The sequence below is a fragment of the Ovis canadensis genome, chromosome 2 (genome assembly GCF_042477335.2).
Source record: "Ovis canadensis isolate MfBH-ARS-UI-01 breed Bighorn chromosome 2, ARS-UI_OviCan_v2, whole genome shotgun sequence".
NCBI classification, from domain to species: Eukaryota; Metazoa; Chordata; class Mammalia; order Artiodactyla; family Bovidae; genus Ovis; species Ovis canadensis.
Genome location: NC_091246.1, coordinates 124865114 through 124884617, shown reverse-complemented (window position 1 = coordinate 124884617; position 19504 = coordinate 124865114). Strand labels below are relative to the sequence as shown.

General features: G+C 38.5%; 1 protein-coding gene across 17 annotated transcripts in view; it reads left to right on the top strand.

The window, feature by feature from the left end:
* The window catches only part of PMS1 (PMS1 homolog 1, mismatch repair system component), a 334072-nt gene that overhangs the window by 2761 nt on the left and 311807 nt on the right, over positions 1–19504 (top strand). For all 17 annotated transcript variants that reach the window (XM_069576897.1, XM_069576898.1, XM_069576895.1 and 14 more), the window contains exons 2-3: positions 5091–5242; positions 9745–9927. In XM_069576897.1, the coding sequence (XP_069432998.1) occupies positions 5111–5242; positions 9745–9927 (315 nt within the window). In that variant the 5' untranslated portion in view covers positions 5091–5110. The remainder of the gene's footprint in view (positions 1–5090; positions 5243–9744; positions 9928–19504) is intronic.

Sequence of the window (19504 nt, the reverse complement as noted above, 5' to 3'; positions counted from 1 at the left end):
GTGTGTTAAGTGAGCCAAGTTCTTTAAGAATGTAGGGTGAGCAAAAAGGGTCATTCCTGGCTCAGTGATCATAAAGGACCAGGTTATAAATGATACTGAAATTGGGTCTAGAATGATAGATAGTTTTGCATTAGGAGAGTGTGAAGGTGCAAATAGGGTGGGATTGCTGGCAAACCCAAGATTGACATTTTTGACTGCTGTCAGTAAGAACAATGTGCTAATAAGATAAATAACAAAGTTAAATGGGAGGTGTGAAGGGGGAATAAGAAGAGAAGTTCTCTTTTATAAATACCTATTTTGAGGTATCAGTGACGCTGATTGTAAGAAACGCTTGTCTTGAGAGAGGACACTGTTGGGATGTAGATTTAGATGCGATTGTATAGCTGCAGCTTTGGGTTTTAAGGTATATAAGAAGAATGTGGAGGGATTATGGAATGCCCATTTTCTGGGAAGAGAGTGAAGAAAATATGAAGAGATTCAAGAGGTGTAGGTGGATGATATAATTCTTGAGAATTGAACAGTATCATCAATGTCACATGCTTCAGGGATGTCAAGGAACATGAGTTCTGAGAAAAGGGTTTGATGACGTAAGAGCTCATCGGTGAACTTGAGAACAGAATCCTAACAGTGGATTGTATACGCTGTTTTGCAAGGGTTTTAGAAGTGAGTCAGTGATAGAGAATTGGTGACAGTGAAGATAGGTTACTTATTTAAGTTTGGCTTCATAAAGAAAGAAGATAATCATAGAGGTAATAGGGTTGAGGGAAGATTTTTGGTTTGTTTTTGCTTTCAAGGCCAGGATGACTAGAGGTGGGGTGGGACTGAAGAAACTAGGTGAAATTGTTAGCTTAGAAGAAAGAGACATTAGCCTGAGACTGAGGGAGGAAGAGTATGTAAACATCGTAAGAAACCAAAGAACACTGTGGTGAGAAGGTAAAGTGTGTGAAAATAGAGATCATGCTGTGGTCTGCCTTGATCTCAGTAGGTAGAAGAGGAGGAAGGTTGGGGTGAAATTAGGGACTTGGGAACAGGAAATAGATTTTGAAAGAGAAGTTACAGAGAATGAGACAAAGATGATGAGATGAATAGAAAGATTGTGCAGAAAGGGAAGGTTGAGGTGAGGCTAAGTTAATACCGCAAAACTTGATTAATAAGTGTTTTTCTTACCTCCTTGAGACTCTCAAACTGAGGAAGCAGATTTCTTAACCCCAAGCCTCATCTGATTTCAAGCTATGGGTTAGCTCCTGTTGGAGGTAGTTAGAGGTCTGCTGTGTGTGTGTAGGTAGAGGTGGGGGTGGGATTCGTTTACTAGTTTGGAGGAATTCAATTTAGTCCAAAGATCCCGGGATCTTTTAGCATGTATATGCCAAGCACTGTAATAAGTTGAATGAAAGTGAAAGTCACACAGTCATGTCCTACTTTTGCGATTCCATGGACTGTAGCCTGCCAACACTTACGTCCATGGAATTCTTCAGGCAACAGTAGTGGAATGGGTTGCCATTTCCTTCTCTAGGGGATCTTCCTGACCCAAAGATCGAACCGGGGTCTCCTGCATTGCAGGCAGATTTTTTACCAACTGAGCCACTAGGGAGCCCAGTAAGTTGTATACATTATTTTTTTTTTACTTCACGGGAGGAGAAAGGGACGACAGGGTTGGATGGCATCACCAACTCAATGGACATGAGTTTGAGTAAACTCTAGGAGTTGGTGATGGACAGGGAGGCCTAGTGTGCTGCAGACCATGGGGTCACAAAGTATCGGACATGACTGAGCGACTGAACTGAACTGACTTCTCAGCACAGCCATGTGATACCATTATTATCTCTAGTTTGTAGATTAGATGATTAAATTTTAGAGTTTAATTTTCTCAACATTTATATAATTATTAGGGTAAAAGCTAAGCTAGAACCAAAGCAGTGTGATTTCAGAGATTGCTCTTGTAACCACCACTCTCTCCAGGACTGTGCAGTAGAAAACTAATACAAGCCATGTATGGGCTTCCCGGTAGCTCAGTGGTAGAGTTGGCCTGCAATGCAGGAGACCCCAATTCGATTCCTGTGTCAGGAAGATCCCCTGGAGAAGGGATAGGCCACCCATTCCAGTATTCGTGGGCTTCCCTGGTGTGGCTCAGATGGTAAGGAATTCACCTGCAGTGTAGGAGACCTGGGTTCAATCCCTGGGTTGGGAAGGTCACCTGGAGGGGAGGGCATGGCAACCCACTCCAGTATTCTTGCCTGGAGAATCACCATGGTCAGAGGAGCCTGGCGGGCTACAGTCCATGGGGTTGCATATATGTATGCACACACACTTTTAAATTTTATGGTAAGTCACATTAAAAGGGGGGAAAAATTAAGGGAAATTAATTTTAATATTATATATAATCCAATATATTCAGAATATAATTTAATTTTAATCAATGTAAAAAATTAATTAAACTTACGTATTTTATACCAAGTTTGACATCCAGAGTGCATTGGCATATCACAATTGGGGTAGCCCTGTTTCATGTGTGAGCCATCACAAGTGGCTGGTGACGACCGTGTGTGTGCTAGTTGCTAATAGTACCATGCAGTTCTGTTCCTTTAGACCTGAGGCCAGTCTGAAGCCTGGGAACAGGACAGAGGGTACCTTTTGTTGTGACAGCATTAATTTGTGTGACTATTATGGCAATGGAGCAGCTGACTGTGTGCTGTTTTCCTGACTGACTGGGAAGGCCTCCTGGCCAATGAGAGCCACAAAAAAACACTGAAAGGTGGTTGTTGACAGCTACTCTCCTAAGACTGGGCTACCCCCAAATTACATACATAGAGTAATTAGAAGTTAATTGTTAGAAAAGGATTTTCAGTGTTTCTGTATATAATGATCATGGTAATGAGAATACTGTATATTTTATATGGCTTTATCATTTCCACAACATTTTGTGTGTATTTTTTTATATGATTCTCAAAACAGACTAATGAGGGGTTATCCTCATTTATGTAAGTAATAAGTTGATTTTACAGAGGGATTTAAGTAATGGCACTCCAGTGGCAGAAAATGAAGAGGAACTAAAGAGCCTCTTGATGAGGGTGAAATAGGGGAATGAAAAAGCTATCTTAAAACTCAATATTCAAAAAACTAAGACCATGGCATCCGGTCCCATCGCTTCATGGCAAATAGAAGGGGAAAATGTGGAAGCAGTGACAGATTTTCTTTTCTTGGGCTCCAAAATCACTGCAGATGGTGACTGCAGCCGTGAAATTAAAAGATGCTTGCTTCTTGGAAGGAAAACAATGACAAACCTAGACAGCATATTAAAAATCAGATACATCACTTTGCCAACAAAGGTCCATGTAGTCAAAGCTGTGGTTTTCCAGAAGTCATGTACAGATGTGAGATTTGGACCGTAAAGAAAGCTGAGCGCTGAAGAATTGATGCTTTTGAGCTATGGTGTTGGAGAAGACTCTTGAGAGTCCCTTGGACTACAAGGAGATCAAACCAGTCAATCCTAAAGGAAATCAACCCTTTAGAATATTCATTGGAAGGACCGATGCTGAAGCTGCGATACTTTGGGCACCTGATGCAGAGGCCCTACTCATTGAAAAGATGCTGATGCTGGTAAAGATTGAGTGCAGGAGACAAAGAGGGTGGCAGAGAATGAGGTGGTTGGGTGGCATCACTGACTCAATGGATATGAATTCCAGCAAACTCTGAGAGATATGAAGGACGGGGAAGCCTGGGGCACTGCAGTCCATGAAGTCACAAAGAGTTGGATACTTCTTAGCAACTGAACAACAGCATACAAGTGATAAGTTGATTTTACAGAGGGATTTAAGTAATCTTCAGTTTATGTGACTAAAGATGAACACCCAGACCTGTGTTTTTAGACTCTGGTCTGGCATATTTCTCCATTGTGCTAATCAGCTTTGCCTGTGCAAAGCAAAATGTAGTTATGAATTGTGAACAGTTAGCACCATTCAGAAGTCAGTGTATTGACTACTTCCCAGAAATACATTCCTCAAAATTCTGTGTAATCTTAGTGGCTGTATTCCATTTCTTGCTCAATTACTTATTCTTAAACTTTATGTCACTCTGCTTGTTTACATCTAAGTTGCCTGAAAAAGAATCCTAAGCAGAAACCTTTTTGTCTTTGGTATTGTTGTTTTGTTTGGACCTAGATCCATAGGATCGTTCCATCACATGCACATGTAACAAGTCATGGTAAATTAAGGACGCACTTTGGGTTCTCCCCTCCCCCATTTTATTGTCAGAGAAAATCCTAACTCTAGAGGAACTTGTATGTTGTCAAGCTAGTATTTTTTAATTTATTGAAATCTTTTCTGAAGTTAGGCATTAAAGTAGAGGCAAACCCCACTGCCTGCAGATTTGTATATATGACTTCATATGAGGTTTTTTGTTTCTTTGCAAAAGTTTCAAGACAGAGAGTTTCATGGCTTAAAACAATTACTGGTAGAGAGATTCAGATGTACAAGTTGGATCGGCATGTAAAGGACCTTGAATGCCAGCACGTGGATTTAAGCTTTATCTTATTTTGGCTTTGGGGAGCCACATGATTAGAAAGATGTTTTAGGCTCAGTAGTTTACAGGATGGTAATCTGATGTGATATGTCAGAGATGTGACTAGGTTAGATTAAGGGTAATTCTGGAGTCTAGATTTACTAACTCTAAAAGAGCTCAATAATTAAAAGAGATAATTGTAATTCATTGAAATGTATCGATGACTAGTGATGTTCAAGAGCCACTGCCATTAAGGCACATGACTGACATTATCTGCATATCAGTTGACAGCACCATCTGGTCATTCCTAGCCAGGCAGGTCATACATTACACTTATTCCACGATTGTTCTTACCATTCTTCAATTAGTAACATAGTGTGACTTACCAAGTAATTTCTCTGTGCCTTAGTCTTACAATATGCAGATGATATGGCATTGAGTTTAAAGGATATTCATAATAAATAAGCAATTTAATACTGTATGTGCTTAACAGTAGAGCCTGACATACAATGAGACTTGTAACCAAACTGCTATCAGTTCTGTTAGGAATGTTTAACAATATTTATTTTTACATCTTATGGTTTATTTTCTAGCTACTGTGCTGAAAGCTAGAATGAAGCAGTTGTCCGCAGCAACAGTTCGCCTGCTTTCAAGCTCTCAAATAATCACTTCCGTGGTCAGTGTTGTAAAAGAGCTCATTGAAAACTCCTTGGATGCCGGTGCCACAAGCATAGATGTTAAACTGGTGAGTGTTCTTGAGATGCTGCTTCCCTTGTAGCTCAGTCGGTAAAGAATCTGCTTGCAATGCAGGAGACCCAGGTTCGATCCCTGGGTTGGGAAGACCCCCTGGAGAAGGAAATGGCAACCCACTCCAGTATCCTTGCCTGGAAAATCTCATGGACAGAGGAGCCTGGTGGACTGCAGTCCATGGGATCACCAAGAGTCGGGCACGACTGAGTGACTAACACTAACCTTTAAAGCAAAAAAAGAGTTGGACAGATGTTTTCTCCTTACACCTATTATCTTTTATTTCTTTATATACCAGTAAATTATTTTTAGAACATTGAATACTTTGTCTTATTTAAGAGTAAATCCTTAAAAATGCATTTTAGTTTAAATCAACATACAGTAACACTAAAGGAAGTCATGAAGGAATGCTTATTCTTGAGGACTCTTTCACATAAATGAACTTAATTTGTCCATATTTTCTGCTATTACTTACCCTTGATTGTATGTGCTTATTTGTTTTATATATTCTCATTTGTATTTTGTTTTTTCTACTTAATCTTCTTTCAGAACTGTGTCCTTTGTTGCTTCATAGTTTTCACATTTTTAATTTAAGTGCTACATATTAAATCATTTGAGATAATATGACTTATGACACTTACTATGATTTCTTGCAATGAGTCTGAACCTCTACCACCTCTATTGTAAATTACTAGCTCATGGAGGTAAAGTCTATATTTTTTTGTGTTCTCTATCTGTTCAGTATCCGGTACATAAATGGTAAATAAATTTGTTTGAGTGAATGTAAGAATGCATTTTTTTATAATCTCCTGATCATCAGATATTCATATTATTTCTGGTATTATGGCATTAGCAAGAATACTGATATGAATATCTTTGTAGGAAAGAGACCTTCCCTTTTCATATACATGTACATATATATATGTTATCCCTTTTTATCCTTATAAAAACTATAAATTAGCTACCGCTACCCATTTTACAAATAACTAAGGTTCTAAGAACTTTCCCAAAGTCATGTAAGTATGGTAGTAAGTAATGGAGCTGAGATTATATTCCAGATCTTTATGACTCTAAAACCTTTCAAGATTTTTTGTCAGTGCTAGTGGTTCTCACAACACTTGGGTGCATCAGTAATCCTAGTGATTACTAGGATTACTAGTAATTAACTAGTAATTAACTGTTTGTTAAAACAGTTATTGGGCCCTAGAATTTCATATTCTAGGTAGGGCCCCAAATTTGTGTTTCTAAGAAGTTTCTGGTTGATGGTGAGAACCATTGTTCTATCCTATGTCAAACTTGTACTTTGATTTTAAATGATACAGTAAAAGCTTCCCTGGTGGCTCAGAGGTTAAAGCATCTTCCTGCAATGCGGGAGACCTGGGTTCGATCACTGGGTTCGATCCCTGGGTTGGGAAGATCTCCTGGAGAAGGAAATGGCAATCCACCCCAGTATTCTTGCCTGGAAAATCCCATGGACAGAGAAGCCTGGTGGACTATATACTCCATGGGGTAGCAAAGAGTCGGACACGACAGCGACTTCACTTCACTTCACTTATAAATATGAAAAAAAATGAAAGACATTTCCTTTTTCTTAAACATTTTATATAGTTCAGTCTGATTAGAATATAGTTGATAATACTTAAATAGGATTAGATAATTATAACACAAATTTAATGTAAGAATCTTAAGCAGGCAAACATAAATCTTATTCTGAGAGGTCTTGGAAGAAAAATACAGTTTTAAAAAATAGTTTTACAGAGCCAACAGAAGTCCTCTTTAAAAAGGAAATTAAAGTACACATTTTTATCTGGTTATATATTTAAGTCTCTTGACATTTAGCCGTTTCTGGTTTGTAGAATTTTAAAACAACTCTTTTGCTCTATATAATAAGATCTGTTTTATTATAGTTTCATATAGTAATAACTGTCCTGGGTAGGAATGTTTTCATAATAAGTAAATTAAATGTGTTGACATTATTTCAGACTCCTAAACAGATGTTTGTATTATTTTACTCAGATGCCTTGAGTTTTTACTTGTATTGAAAGACTGACATTTCTATAGTTAATTATTTTTCTATAAAACAAAGTAGACAAGCTATCACCAGGATCATAATTTTAGATTAAGGGAGAGATAAGAAACTAAATCTTAGGTGACTCTCCCCAGAACCTTGTATTTATAATTTATCTAAAAAAGAATGACACAGTATCATATAATTTTAGGTTATTAAAAAGGTACTGTATTATTTTTAAATAATAGTCATTATAATTGTAGGAAGATTTTTTTTCCCTATATAACTTGCATTTATGGCCATACACATAAAACTCTGTGAAGTAAAGCTTATGATAGAAGTTTGCTACCAAATTTAAAATGTGTACTCACAGAAAGTGTGATGACCATAGGAATTTATGCTTTGTATTTGCAATGTATGCATATTTTTAGTATTAAATTACCCATATTAAGCTATGATTTGTTTTTCCTTCTCCATTTCCAAATTAAAAATTCACTGAAATTGCTAATTAGGTGTATTTTCTCAGCAATCTGTTAGGTAACTATTTTCAGAAAGAAATTCAGAAAGTCATAATTAACAGATTTCTATTTATGACTACAATAGCTAGTTCAAGAGAGAAAATATTAAAAATCAGATTGAATATTGATAGTTGCTGGGCTCTTGGTGGGAAGAATCGGGTGTTGTTTTGATGGTGGTGATGTTCTGTTTTATTTGGGAGATTATATATACACAAAGCACCCTTCAGCCTTGTCACGGCGCAGGGACTTGCGTAACTCAGTGAAGCTATGAGCCATGCCATGCAGGACCACCCAGGACACATGGGTGATAGGCAGAGTACTTCATGCAAAATGCTGAGCTGGATGACTCACAAGCAGGAATCAAGATTGCTGGGAGAAATACCAACAACCTCAGATATGTAGATGATACCACTCTAATGCAGAAAGTGAAGAGAAACAGAAGGGCCTCTTGATGAGGGTGAAAGAGGAGAGTGAAAAAGCTGGCTTGAAACTCAGCATTCAGAAAACTAAGATCTTGGCATCCGGTCCCATCACTTCATGGCAAATAGAAGGGGAAAATGTGGAAGCAGTGACAGATTTTCTTTTCTTGGGCTCCAAAATCACTGCAGATGGTGACTGCAGCCGTGAAATTGAAAGACGCTTGCTCTTTGGAAGAAACGCTGTGACACACCTGCTGCCGCTAAGTCGCTTCAGTCGTGTCCGACTCTGTGCGACCCGTAGACGGCAGCCCACCAGGCTCCGCCGTCCCTGGGGTTCTCCAGGCAAGAACACTGGAGTGGGTTGCCTAGACAGCATATTAAAAAGCGGAGACATCACTTTGCCAACAAATGTCCATATAGTCAAGGCTTTGGTTTTTCCAGTGGTCATGTGCGGATGTGAGAGTTGGACCATAAAGAAGACTGAGTGCTGAATCATTGATGATTTTGAAGTGTGGTGTTGGAGAAGACTCTTCAGAGTCCCTGGGACTGCAAGGAGATCCAATCAGTCCATCCTGAAGGAAATCATCCCTGAATATGCATCAGAAGGACTGATGCTGAAGCTCTCGTTCTTTGATTACCTGATGGGAAGAACCATGTCATTGGAAAAGGTTCTGATGCTGGGAAAGACTGAGGGCAGGAGGAGAAGGGGGCAGCAGAGGGTGAGATGGTTATATAACATCACCAATTCAGTGGATGTGAATTTGAGCAAACTCCAGTAGAGGACGACAGAGGACCCTGGTGGCTGCAGCCCATGGGCCTGCAAAGAGTTGGATACGACTTAGTGACTGAACAACTGTAATAATATATACAAAGGTCTGTAAAACTGAAGAATATTTCTGGGGAAGTTTAAACATAAATTTAAATGTAAATACCTGTTATATGGAAACAATTCAAGGGAACCTTGAAGATCATACTGATATTATTTTACACTGAATCTGAGTCCAAGGAAAACAAGGAACTTGCCCATTGTACCATAACTAGGAATTGGTAGAGTTAAGAATTTAAACTCTTAACTTCCTTAATGTTAAGTTTACATGCTGTGCTGTGCTGTGCTTCGTTGCTCAGTCGTGTCCAACTCTTTGCAACCCCATGGGCTGTAGCCCACCAGGCTCCTCTGACCATGGTAATTCTCCAGGCAACAATACTGGAGTGGGTTGCCATGCCCTCCTTCAGGGGATCATCCCAACCCAGGGATCGACCCCAGATCTCCCGCATTGCAGCTGGATTCGTTACCATCTGAGCCACCAGGGAAGTACAAGAATAATGGAGCGAGTAGCCTATCCCTTCTCTGGGGTTTCTTCCCGGCTCAGGAATCGAACCACGTTCTCCTGCATTGCAGGCAGATTCTTCATCAACTAAGCTACCAGGGAAGTCCTGAGTTTCCATAAGAGATAGATAAATGACAAAACCGTTGCATTTGTGTTGCCTTCTGTCTCTAAATGTGATAATAGTTTAATGTCTTTATATACTAAAAGTATTGTTGAACTTTTCATAGGAAAACTATGGATTTGATAAAATTGAGGTGCGAGACAATGGTGAGGGTATCAAGGCTATTGATGCACCTGTAATGGCAGTGAAGTACTACACCTCCAAAATAAGTAGTCATGAAGATCTCGAAAATTTGACAACGTATGGTTTTCGTGGAGAAGCCTTGGGGTCAATTTGTTGTATAGCTGAGGTAAGGTAATTTGTATTGATCATTTTAGCAGTTTCATAATAACATGGTATTAGAATTAAGAGAAAACTCACCCAGAATTTGGCAGTTTTCTTTTTAACTGTGTAAAATACATGTAACATTTACCATTTTGTTGGGTAAAATAGACATCAAATCTACTAGTTCAGTCATTTTTAAGTTTACAGTTCTGTGATACTAAATGCATTCGCTCTGTTGTGTAGGCATCACCACTGTCCATCTCTGGGACTTTTTCATTATCCCAAACTGAAGCTGTACCCATTAAACAATAAACCCCTATTCTCCTTTCCTCCGTCCACTGGTCACCAATATTCTACTTTCTGTCTCTATGAGTTTGACTGTTTAGGTGTGTCTTATACTTGGAATCATACAGTATTTATCTTTTGTGTCTGGTTTATTTAACTTAGCATAATGTCTTTAAGGTTCATACATGTTATAATGTGTATTAGAATTTCATTCTTGTGAAGGGTGAATGATACTCCATTGTATGTATAAACCGTATTTTATTTATTCATTCATCTATCAAGAGACGTTTGGGTTGTTTCCAGGGTTTGACTCTTGTGAAGATTGGTGTACAAATGTCTGAGTCCTTGGCTTTCACTTTTTTGGGTATATACCCAGAAGTGGAATCGCTGGGTCAAATGGTTCAATAATCCCCCCTTATCCCTATTTTGCTTTCTGTGGTTTCAGTTACCGCAGTCAACCACTGTCAGAAAATATTAAGTGGAAAAATTCCAGGAATAATTCATAAGTTGTGTGCCATTCTGAGTAGTATGATGAAATATGGTGTAGTTCTGCTCTGTCCTGCCTAGGATGTGAATTATCTGTCTTATGTATCCACATTGTACACACTACAGCCTTTTAGTTACTTTCTAGCTGGGTGAGTTACCAGATTTGTCAAGGTGTCATAGTGCTTGTTTTCAAAGGAGCCCTTATTTTACTTAATAATGGCCCCAAAGTACAAGAGTAGGGATGCCAGCAATTCAGATATTCTCTTACTGTGCCTGATTTATAAATTGAACTTTATCTTAGATATGTGTATTTAGAAAAAAAACATAGTGTATGTAGGGTTTGATACCATCTGCAGTTTCAGGCCTCCACTGGGGATTTTGAAACGTGTCTCCTGTGGGTAAGGGGGACTACTGTAATTAGTGTTTTGAGGAATGGCAAAGAGTGTTTTTCAGTGTTTATATATATATATATATATAAATATAAGCAAAAAAATGGTTTAATCATCTAATGGCTTGGAAAAGTATTAAAATTATACAGGTAACTATAAGCATTTCTCAGAGCCTTTACTGTACTAAAGTACATTATGAATCTCTGAGGTTGGTGGTTTACAATAGGGACATTTCCTGCACACTTGGCTATGAAACCCATTTAATGAGATAGCTATCACTGTTAATTCTGTTCTGCTGTGGAACACACTCTGGAAATACTACGCTGGTCAACACAGATAATTGGACTGTGCCCTAGAGACATGTAGAGAAGGAAATGGCTACTCACTCCAGTATTCTTGCCTAGAGTCCCATGGACAGAGAAGCCTGGTGGGCTACAGTCCATGGGGGTCACAAGGAGTCAGACACGACTGAGCAAACACTCAGGCACTCACTGGAGATATGCAGTGGCTTGGGCTAAACCCTAGTTAGAATTTTCCTGTCCTGACTGCTGGATGTTTTCAGTGTGTATAAACCCTTCATTCAGTTGTTGTCTGACCCACTGCGTTGCATGGTATCAATTCTGTCACTGCCTCTTCCCTGGATCACACAGCTGGTTTTTGGCAAAGCCCATCTAGAACCTTATCTCTCCATTTCCATGTATATCAGTTGTGTTTGATCACTAGTTGCTTTGTGCTGGACTGTTCGCTTCTGTGTTAGGGTCTGTTTTACAATGTGATTGTGTGCCAGTGTGGCTGTTTTACATGGTAATTGTGAGGGTCTCTTTAGCTGCCTGCGTTTGCCTGGTGGCCATGTATCCTTTCATTTGTGCTGACTGCTGTTTGGGTGAGAATGCTCAGGTGCAGTAAAATGATGGGACTTGTTGACTGAGCGACTGAACTGAACTGACCTGTTGTCTCAGAAAAGTGGCAAAGATATGAGATATTGTTGCTTTCATTGTCTCTTTAGTAATCTAGTCTCCCCAACAGTGACCCCTTCTCCAGGCTTCTCCGTCTTCCTTCAGCCCTTCCCTTAGAGTGTCTGCATAAAGTAGGTTTTCTCCATTTTTGGTGGTAAGGTCCCATCTAGGTATTCACTTAGTCTTTAACTTCAGGGCTCTGTAAGCTGAAAGAAAGAAAAATTGTGGGTTGTGGAGGAGGGAGAGTTTAAAGGGTGAAGTTATGCTGTTCTAGCTCAGAGGACCCTGCTTCTTAGAATCCAGATGTTCAGACATCACTAAAGGAGAAAAGACCTTGTCATTCCTGAAGTGTATACTGTGTAAAAAATCTCTATCCAAAATCTTGCGCACCTTGTGCTTTCTCTCTTTCTCAGCACTGGCTTTATTTAGAGTTTGCTGAGTCTCCAAAATTTACTGACCATTGCCCATTTTTATCCCTGTAGACTGTATATTGGAACGTATAGTCCTGGAATCTTGTAGAAAGCGTCTTTTTTTTTTTTTTTTTTTTTTTAATTGGAATGTGATTTGTACCAGAGAGGCTTTGAAGCTCCCAGTACTAAATACTGTTGTTTGAGTTCTCAGGGCTGTTTTAAAAATTGTATTATTTGTTTGAGAGTAAAGTATTTGATTTTTTAACTGTTGTCCAAATTTGGCAAATAGTTGCTAAGCTCTATTTTGACAGGTATTGTTAAATAGTGTATTGTTCAGCCTTTTTGTATTTTCTATAGAAAGTGAAAGTGAAGTCGCTCAGTCGTGTCCGATTCTTTGCGACCCCATGGACTGCAGCCTGCCAGGCTCCTCTCTCCATGGGATTCTCTAGGCAAGAGTACTGGAGTGGGTTGCCACTTCCTTCGTTTATTTTCTATAAGATGTGTATATTAGCCTTTCAGGACTGAAGTTGGTCATTACCAACTTTGTCTGCTAGGTGGCAGTACTATACTTAGTCTTTTAAAATAACATTGTACTTAAGTCATAATTTATCCAACTCTTCACTGTAGTTATGATTTTAGATGGCAGTTTGGCAAGTCTTTATCCAGTGGTACACAGCATTGTTTTTTCATTTGATGACTTAAGCCCACTTAATATCCAAATTTATCATTTGATCTCTTGATTCATTTTTGAGGTATTTGAATGTCTTGAGTATAAATACTTAAAATAATTTTGTTCATCAAAATTACAAAAGGAGAAGAATTGTCAAATTATCACAATGATAGAAAACTGTAGGCTTTAAAAAATTATATTCAATTTACATATTTCAGAGTCCAAAGTTTATCTTAGAAAATATTCCAGTATTTTATGGAATATTATAAGTCTTGTAAGTCTTTGGGAAAATCACACATAGATGTGTGTGTGTGTATGTGTAAATTTTTATGTATGTGTAGTTCAGATCAAGATTTAGACCATTATCAGCACGCCTGAAGGCCTCTCTCATTCCTGCTTCCAGCTAGTATGCCTCGAAAGGTAGTGGCTCTTCGAATCTGTATCACAGAGAGTAGTCATACCTGTACTTGAACTTGCTCTAAATGTACTCTTACAGTATGTACTATTTCATCACAGATGTTTTGATGATTTAGATTGTTTCTGATACAAAGGATTCCGGTATTAGTAGTGGACCCTTACCCAGCTCATACAGGGCAACCTTGTGAAGGCCCTATTCTGGTTGAGAAACAACTCTGCCATGCTGTTTCTGCTCCAGAGTGCCCCGCTGGGGCCTGCCAAGGCCCGCTGTGACTGGCACAGCCGCACTTCTCTTTCTGTCTCGTCCCCACAAATGATCATCTCTGGAGCACTCCCCAGTGCTAGTCTCCAGCTTAGTCTTCTATGGTTTAGTCTCCCCATATTGTTGATAAGAAAATGAGGTTTTCTGAAGCCAAATGCCAGGTTTTCTTTTCTTTTTAAAAAAATTTATTTATTTATTTTAATTGGAAGCTAATTACTTCACAGTATTGTAGTGGTTTTGCCATACATTGACATGAATCAGCCATGGGTGTACATGTGTTCCCTGTCCTGAACCCCCCTCCCACCTCCCTCCCCATCCCATCCCTCAGGGTCATCCCAGTGCACCAGCCCTGAGCACCCTGCCTCATGCATTGAACCTGGACTGGTGACCTATTCAACATATGATAATATACACGTTTCAACGCTACCCTCTCAAATCATCCCACGCTCGCCTTCTCCCACAGAGCCCAAAAAAGTCTGTTCTTTACATCTGTGTCTCTCCTGCTGTCTTGCATATAGGGTCATCATTACCATCTTTCTAAATTCCACATATATGTGTAGTATACTATAATGGTGTTTTTCTTTCTGACTTACTTCACTCTGTATAATAGGCTCCAGTTTCATTCACCTCATTAGAACTGATTCAAATGCATTCTTCTTAATAATGCCAGGTTTTCTTAACCCAACTTCAAAACGTCTAATAGTAAGTCAGTAAGTGTCTTTACCCACTGTATGTGAGTGGTTTATTGCAGAGGAACTGCGCACGGTGAAGTAAGCGGAGTAAGAAAATTATGGTCTCTTTAGAGACACATAATGTCTCCATGGCAAAGCCAAAAACTCATTTATGATTTCACACCTCTTAGTACTGGGTTCTCCACAGTAGCTCATGCTGCTTTCTTACTAGCATGATTAAAAAGGTATTAGTAAGTTTAAAACTGCCTCATATTAAAATAATGAATATACTCAGGTCCATAGTGCTCAATAGAGATTTTATCAAGGAGTAGTCAAGTTGAAATGTATATTGGAGGCTTCTGAATAGTATTTCAAAAACACAGAAAGTAATATATAGTTCTTAAAGTCAATTATATTTTAAAATTAAAACTTATTATTTAGGAAGACAAATTAATGAGTGCTTTTTTTGGGGAAAAATACTACTTTTTAAACAATATTCTTCACCATTCAGAAAGAATTGAAGTTGCAAGTATAGAAGTTACATGTTTATTTTAAAGGCTCCAGTTTATTTTGAAAAATTTTTGATAGAGATTGCGATTACATAATAAAAATTAGTGATTTGGTTATTCTATTGGCCAAACTAACTGATGTAGATAAATTTAAACCACAATGAGGTACCATTTCACGCCAGTCAGAATGACTGTGATCCTAAAGTCTACAAGCAATAAATGCTGGAGAGGGTGTGGAGAAAGGGGAACCCTCTTACACTGTTGGTGGGAATGCAAACTAGTACAGCCACTATGGAGAACAGTGTGGAAATTCCTTAAAAAACTGGAAATAGAACTGCCTTATGACCCAGCAGTCCCACTGCTGGGCATACACACTGAGGAAACCAGAATTGAAAGAGACACGTGTACCCCAATGTTCATCGCAGCACTGTTTATAATAGCCAGGACATGGAAGCAACCTAGATGTCCATCAGCAGATGAATGGATAAGAAAGCTGTGGTACATATATACAATGGAGTATTACTCAGCCATTAAAAAGAATCCATTTGAATCAGTTCTAATGAGGTGGATGAAACTGGAGCCGATTATACAGAGTGAAGTAAGCCAGAAAGAAAAACACCAATACAGTATACTAACACATATATATGGAATTTAGAAAGATGATAACAGTAACCCTGTATGCGAGACAGCAAAAGAGACACAGATGTATAGAACAGGTTTTTGGACTCTGTGGGAGAGGGAGAGGGAGGGATGATTTGGGAGAATGGCATTGAAACATGTATAATATCATATATGAAATGAATCGCCAGTCCAGGTTCGATGCATGATACTGGATGCTTGGGGCTGGTGCACAGGGATGACCCAGAGGGATGGTATGGGGAGGGAGGAGGGAGGGGGGTTCAGAATGGGGAACACGTGTATACCTGTGGCAGATTCATGTTGATGTATGGCAAAACCAATACAATATTGTAAAGTAATTAACCTCCAATTATATAAATTTATATAAAAAAGTAAAGTCATACAGATGTAAATCATCTCTGACTGGGTAAACTGATAATAGATAATTGAGATATAGTTTTGTCACACAGCCATCACTCAAAACTCCAACTGTTGAAATTATCTTGTGTTATATTATTTTAAAGTTAATCATAATTTTAGTTATAAAAAGAAAAATTAAGTAGACTTTCAACAAAATTGGCTGTTGAAACTTAAAATACATCTAATTCTGTTTTTTTAATTTATGCATTTTAAAAGAATGAGCAGTTTTCCTAATTTGTCAGTTATAAAATGACTTCCAATCAGTCCAAAAGAGTAAAAAATAAATTTTTATAAGAGTGGTATTTAAAACTGGAATTACCTGTTTCCATAATCTGATGAATGTTATCAGTGACTGAAACAAAGTGATTCGTATATATTTTTAAATTATATCATTAAGCATAACATCTCTTGAAATTTATTATTGTTGTGGAACAGTAATTTTGGGATATTCATCAGTCTTCAGTGTTACATTCCTGGTACGTATTGCTAGACATACTGACTAGAATGAGCTAGAGGTAGTGAAAATCCTATTTTGACATGTCCATAATAATTTTTAAGAAGACTCTTTGTATGTATTCTTTCTACTTCATAATAAAACACAAAATAAACTCCTTCTAGGCTGATATTTTATATATATTATATTAAAACTATTTTGTTCTCCAAAGAAATGTATAAGAAACTCATAAGTGTTTTGAACTAGATTTTAAATGGAAGCTAAGTCACAACTCAATTTCTCCACTCCAGTACTTTTGCCTGGAAAATTCCATGAACGGAGGAGCCTGGTGGGCTGCAGTCCATGGGGTCGCTAAGAGTCAGACACACCGAGTGACTTCACTTTGACTTTTCACTTTCATGCACTGGAGAAGGAAATGGCAACCCACTCCAGTGTTCTTGCCTGGAGAATCCCAGGGACGGCGGAGCCTGGTGGGCTGCCGTCTCTGGGGTTGCACAGAGTTGGACACAACTGAAGCGACTTAGCAGCAGCAGCATACGATATTTTTAATTTGTTTTGTTTTCTTCAAATTAGAACAAACTCTGGACAGGAACTCAGAAATCTAATCATTATTTCCAAGAGTGTGAATAAGAGTTGGCCAAAAGCATAAAACATTTCTGAGTCTTTATTTTTTTAATCTATAAAGTGGAGATAATCATTTGAGGATCAAATGAAACAATATATATTAAAGTATCTTGAATATGGTCATGTGCCATGCAGATGAAATTACTTTTACCCTGGACTTGAATGTGAAAAGTAGTATGCATCTGTATCACACAGGTGATGGAATCATCAGGCTTGCTCATTCTCTTGTTTGTAATCAGTATTTCCACTTCACTTTCAAAGTGTTTTATGTGAACCCCTCAACATTTTGGGAAATCCTTTCTAATATTTAATAGCCATGCCTAGGTAAATTCCTTCTAATTCTCACCAATGGTCTTTATTCTGTAGCTTAAATTTATTTTTTTCTTTTGTTTTTCCCTTGGAAGAATTAGAAGAGTTGACGACCATCCTCTTGCATAACGCTCATGTTTATTGATTCATTCATCCAAAATTTTTAAAGTGGTTATAATGTGCTGAGTGTTAGGTTGGTCTGTCAAATTCATTATACATTTTGTGATGAGATGATAAGGGATAGATAAGTTTGTTTTTGTTTCATGTTACATTAAACCTCTATGGCTTAAATGGGGCAGAATAAGAAGCTAAGTCATTGTGTTTTGAAGATGGAAGTTGCTGCTGCTGCTAAGTCGCTTCAGTCGTGTCCGACTCTGTGCGACCCCATAGTCAGCAGCCCACCAGGCTCCCCCATCCCTGGGATTCTCCAGGCAAGAACATTGGAGTGGGGTGCCATTTCCTTCTCCAATGCATGGAAGTGAAAAGTGAAAGTGAAGTCGCTCAGTCGTGCCCGACTCTGTGCAACCCCATGGACTGCAGCCTGCCAGGCTCCTCCATCCATGGGATTTTCCAGGCAAGAACACTGGAGTGGGTTACCATTTCCTTCTCCAATGCATGGAAGTGAAAAGTGAAAGGGAAGTCACTCAGTCGTGTCCGACTCTGTGCAACCCCATGGACGGCAGCCCACCAGGCTCCTCCATCCATGGGATTTTCCAGGCAGGAGTACTGGAGTGGGGGTGCCATCGCCTTCTCCGAGATGGAGGTTGGGATGCCCTTATTTGTGGTCCCACAGAGCTGTGGAAGAGTAGAGGGAAGCCTCTGGATTGATTCTGATGTTTCCTGCTCCCTGTGACAAAGTGCAGGATATCTCCTGTGTCCTTGAGAGCCATTGTGGTAAGGCTTTAGTTAGAATAGGCACAGAATTTTTGAAGCAGTTGGTATATCATGTTTCCTAAATGCAACTTTCTCACTGATCATGAAACTGTTGAAAGGGGAAAAAGCCAGGGCCAGTATCTCCCTGTTGCTAGTGTCCCACAGTGGAGTATCTGGGGGAAGGCTTTGAAGTCATAACGTACAGCTGTAGGCAGACAGGCAGGCATCCTCACACTGAGGAAGAAAAAAGACAGGTCAGTGATCCATGTGCAGTTCACTTTTCAGCTGAATCATGAGGACCATTTACCTTAGTTTTCAGATTTGTGCTCTTGTGCCAAAATATTTGTCCAAAAGTCAGCAGAAGCAAAACAAACCCCAAAAACCTCCACAGAACTTTAATTATCTTAAATGAAATTTTGTTAGGAGAGGATTTTTTTTTTCATGAATTCAAAGATGTATCCTAAGCTTTTAATTTACTTACTTTCTGAAACATTGAGAAAAATAGTAGTTATTTAAAGCTTAAATGCTTTTATGCAATTTTAACTTTGTAATAGTATTATAATTTCTTGAAACTCATTAACTAGACCAGAGAGTCAGTTTTTAACAATTGATAATTAATATAATCTCTAAGGACTTCTAAAACTTCTTTTAAAATAAACTTATTTTAAAATTCTTTAAAATAAATTTATTTCTTCTTTTGGGAATACCACTGGAGTCATTCACTGCCACAATTCCTCAATGTCTCTAGTCAGAAGCACCAGTAATAATTTATAATATTAGAGATGCTTCTGATGGTGGAGTTGTTACCAATTCAAATGTGTTAGCTGCTGCACAGCTAACAGCAGCTAACACATTCTGAACCTGTGCCTGGTCCAAAAAAAGGTTTCCTGTTCAGGACACAGGGTCATATGATGAAATGAACTCTTGAAATATAATTCCTTCCTCTGAGGAACACACTGTGTTTTATGAATTTGTGAAACTTTGTGTGTGTGTGTGTTATCCTTCACTGTCTTTTGCAGGGAATTACAAAGGATATCCTATCTAAATAAATTTTCATAGTACCATAAACGATTTAGTTTTTAAAATTTTAACACTGGAAGATGATATTATGTTTTTTTTAACTTCTTTAACATAAATGTCGCATTATGACCACTAAGGTTCTGTTTCGCCTTTTAGCACTTCAGTGTATTCATCTAGGCTGGAGTTTGTTTACTGTTCCCTAACGGTTTAAGGCTAAATCTGTAAAATG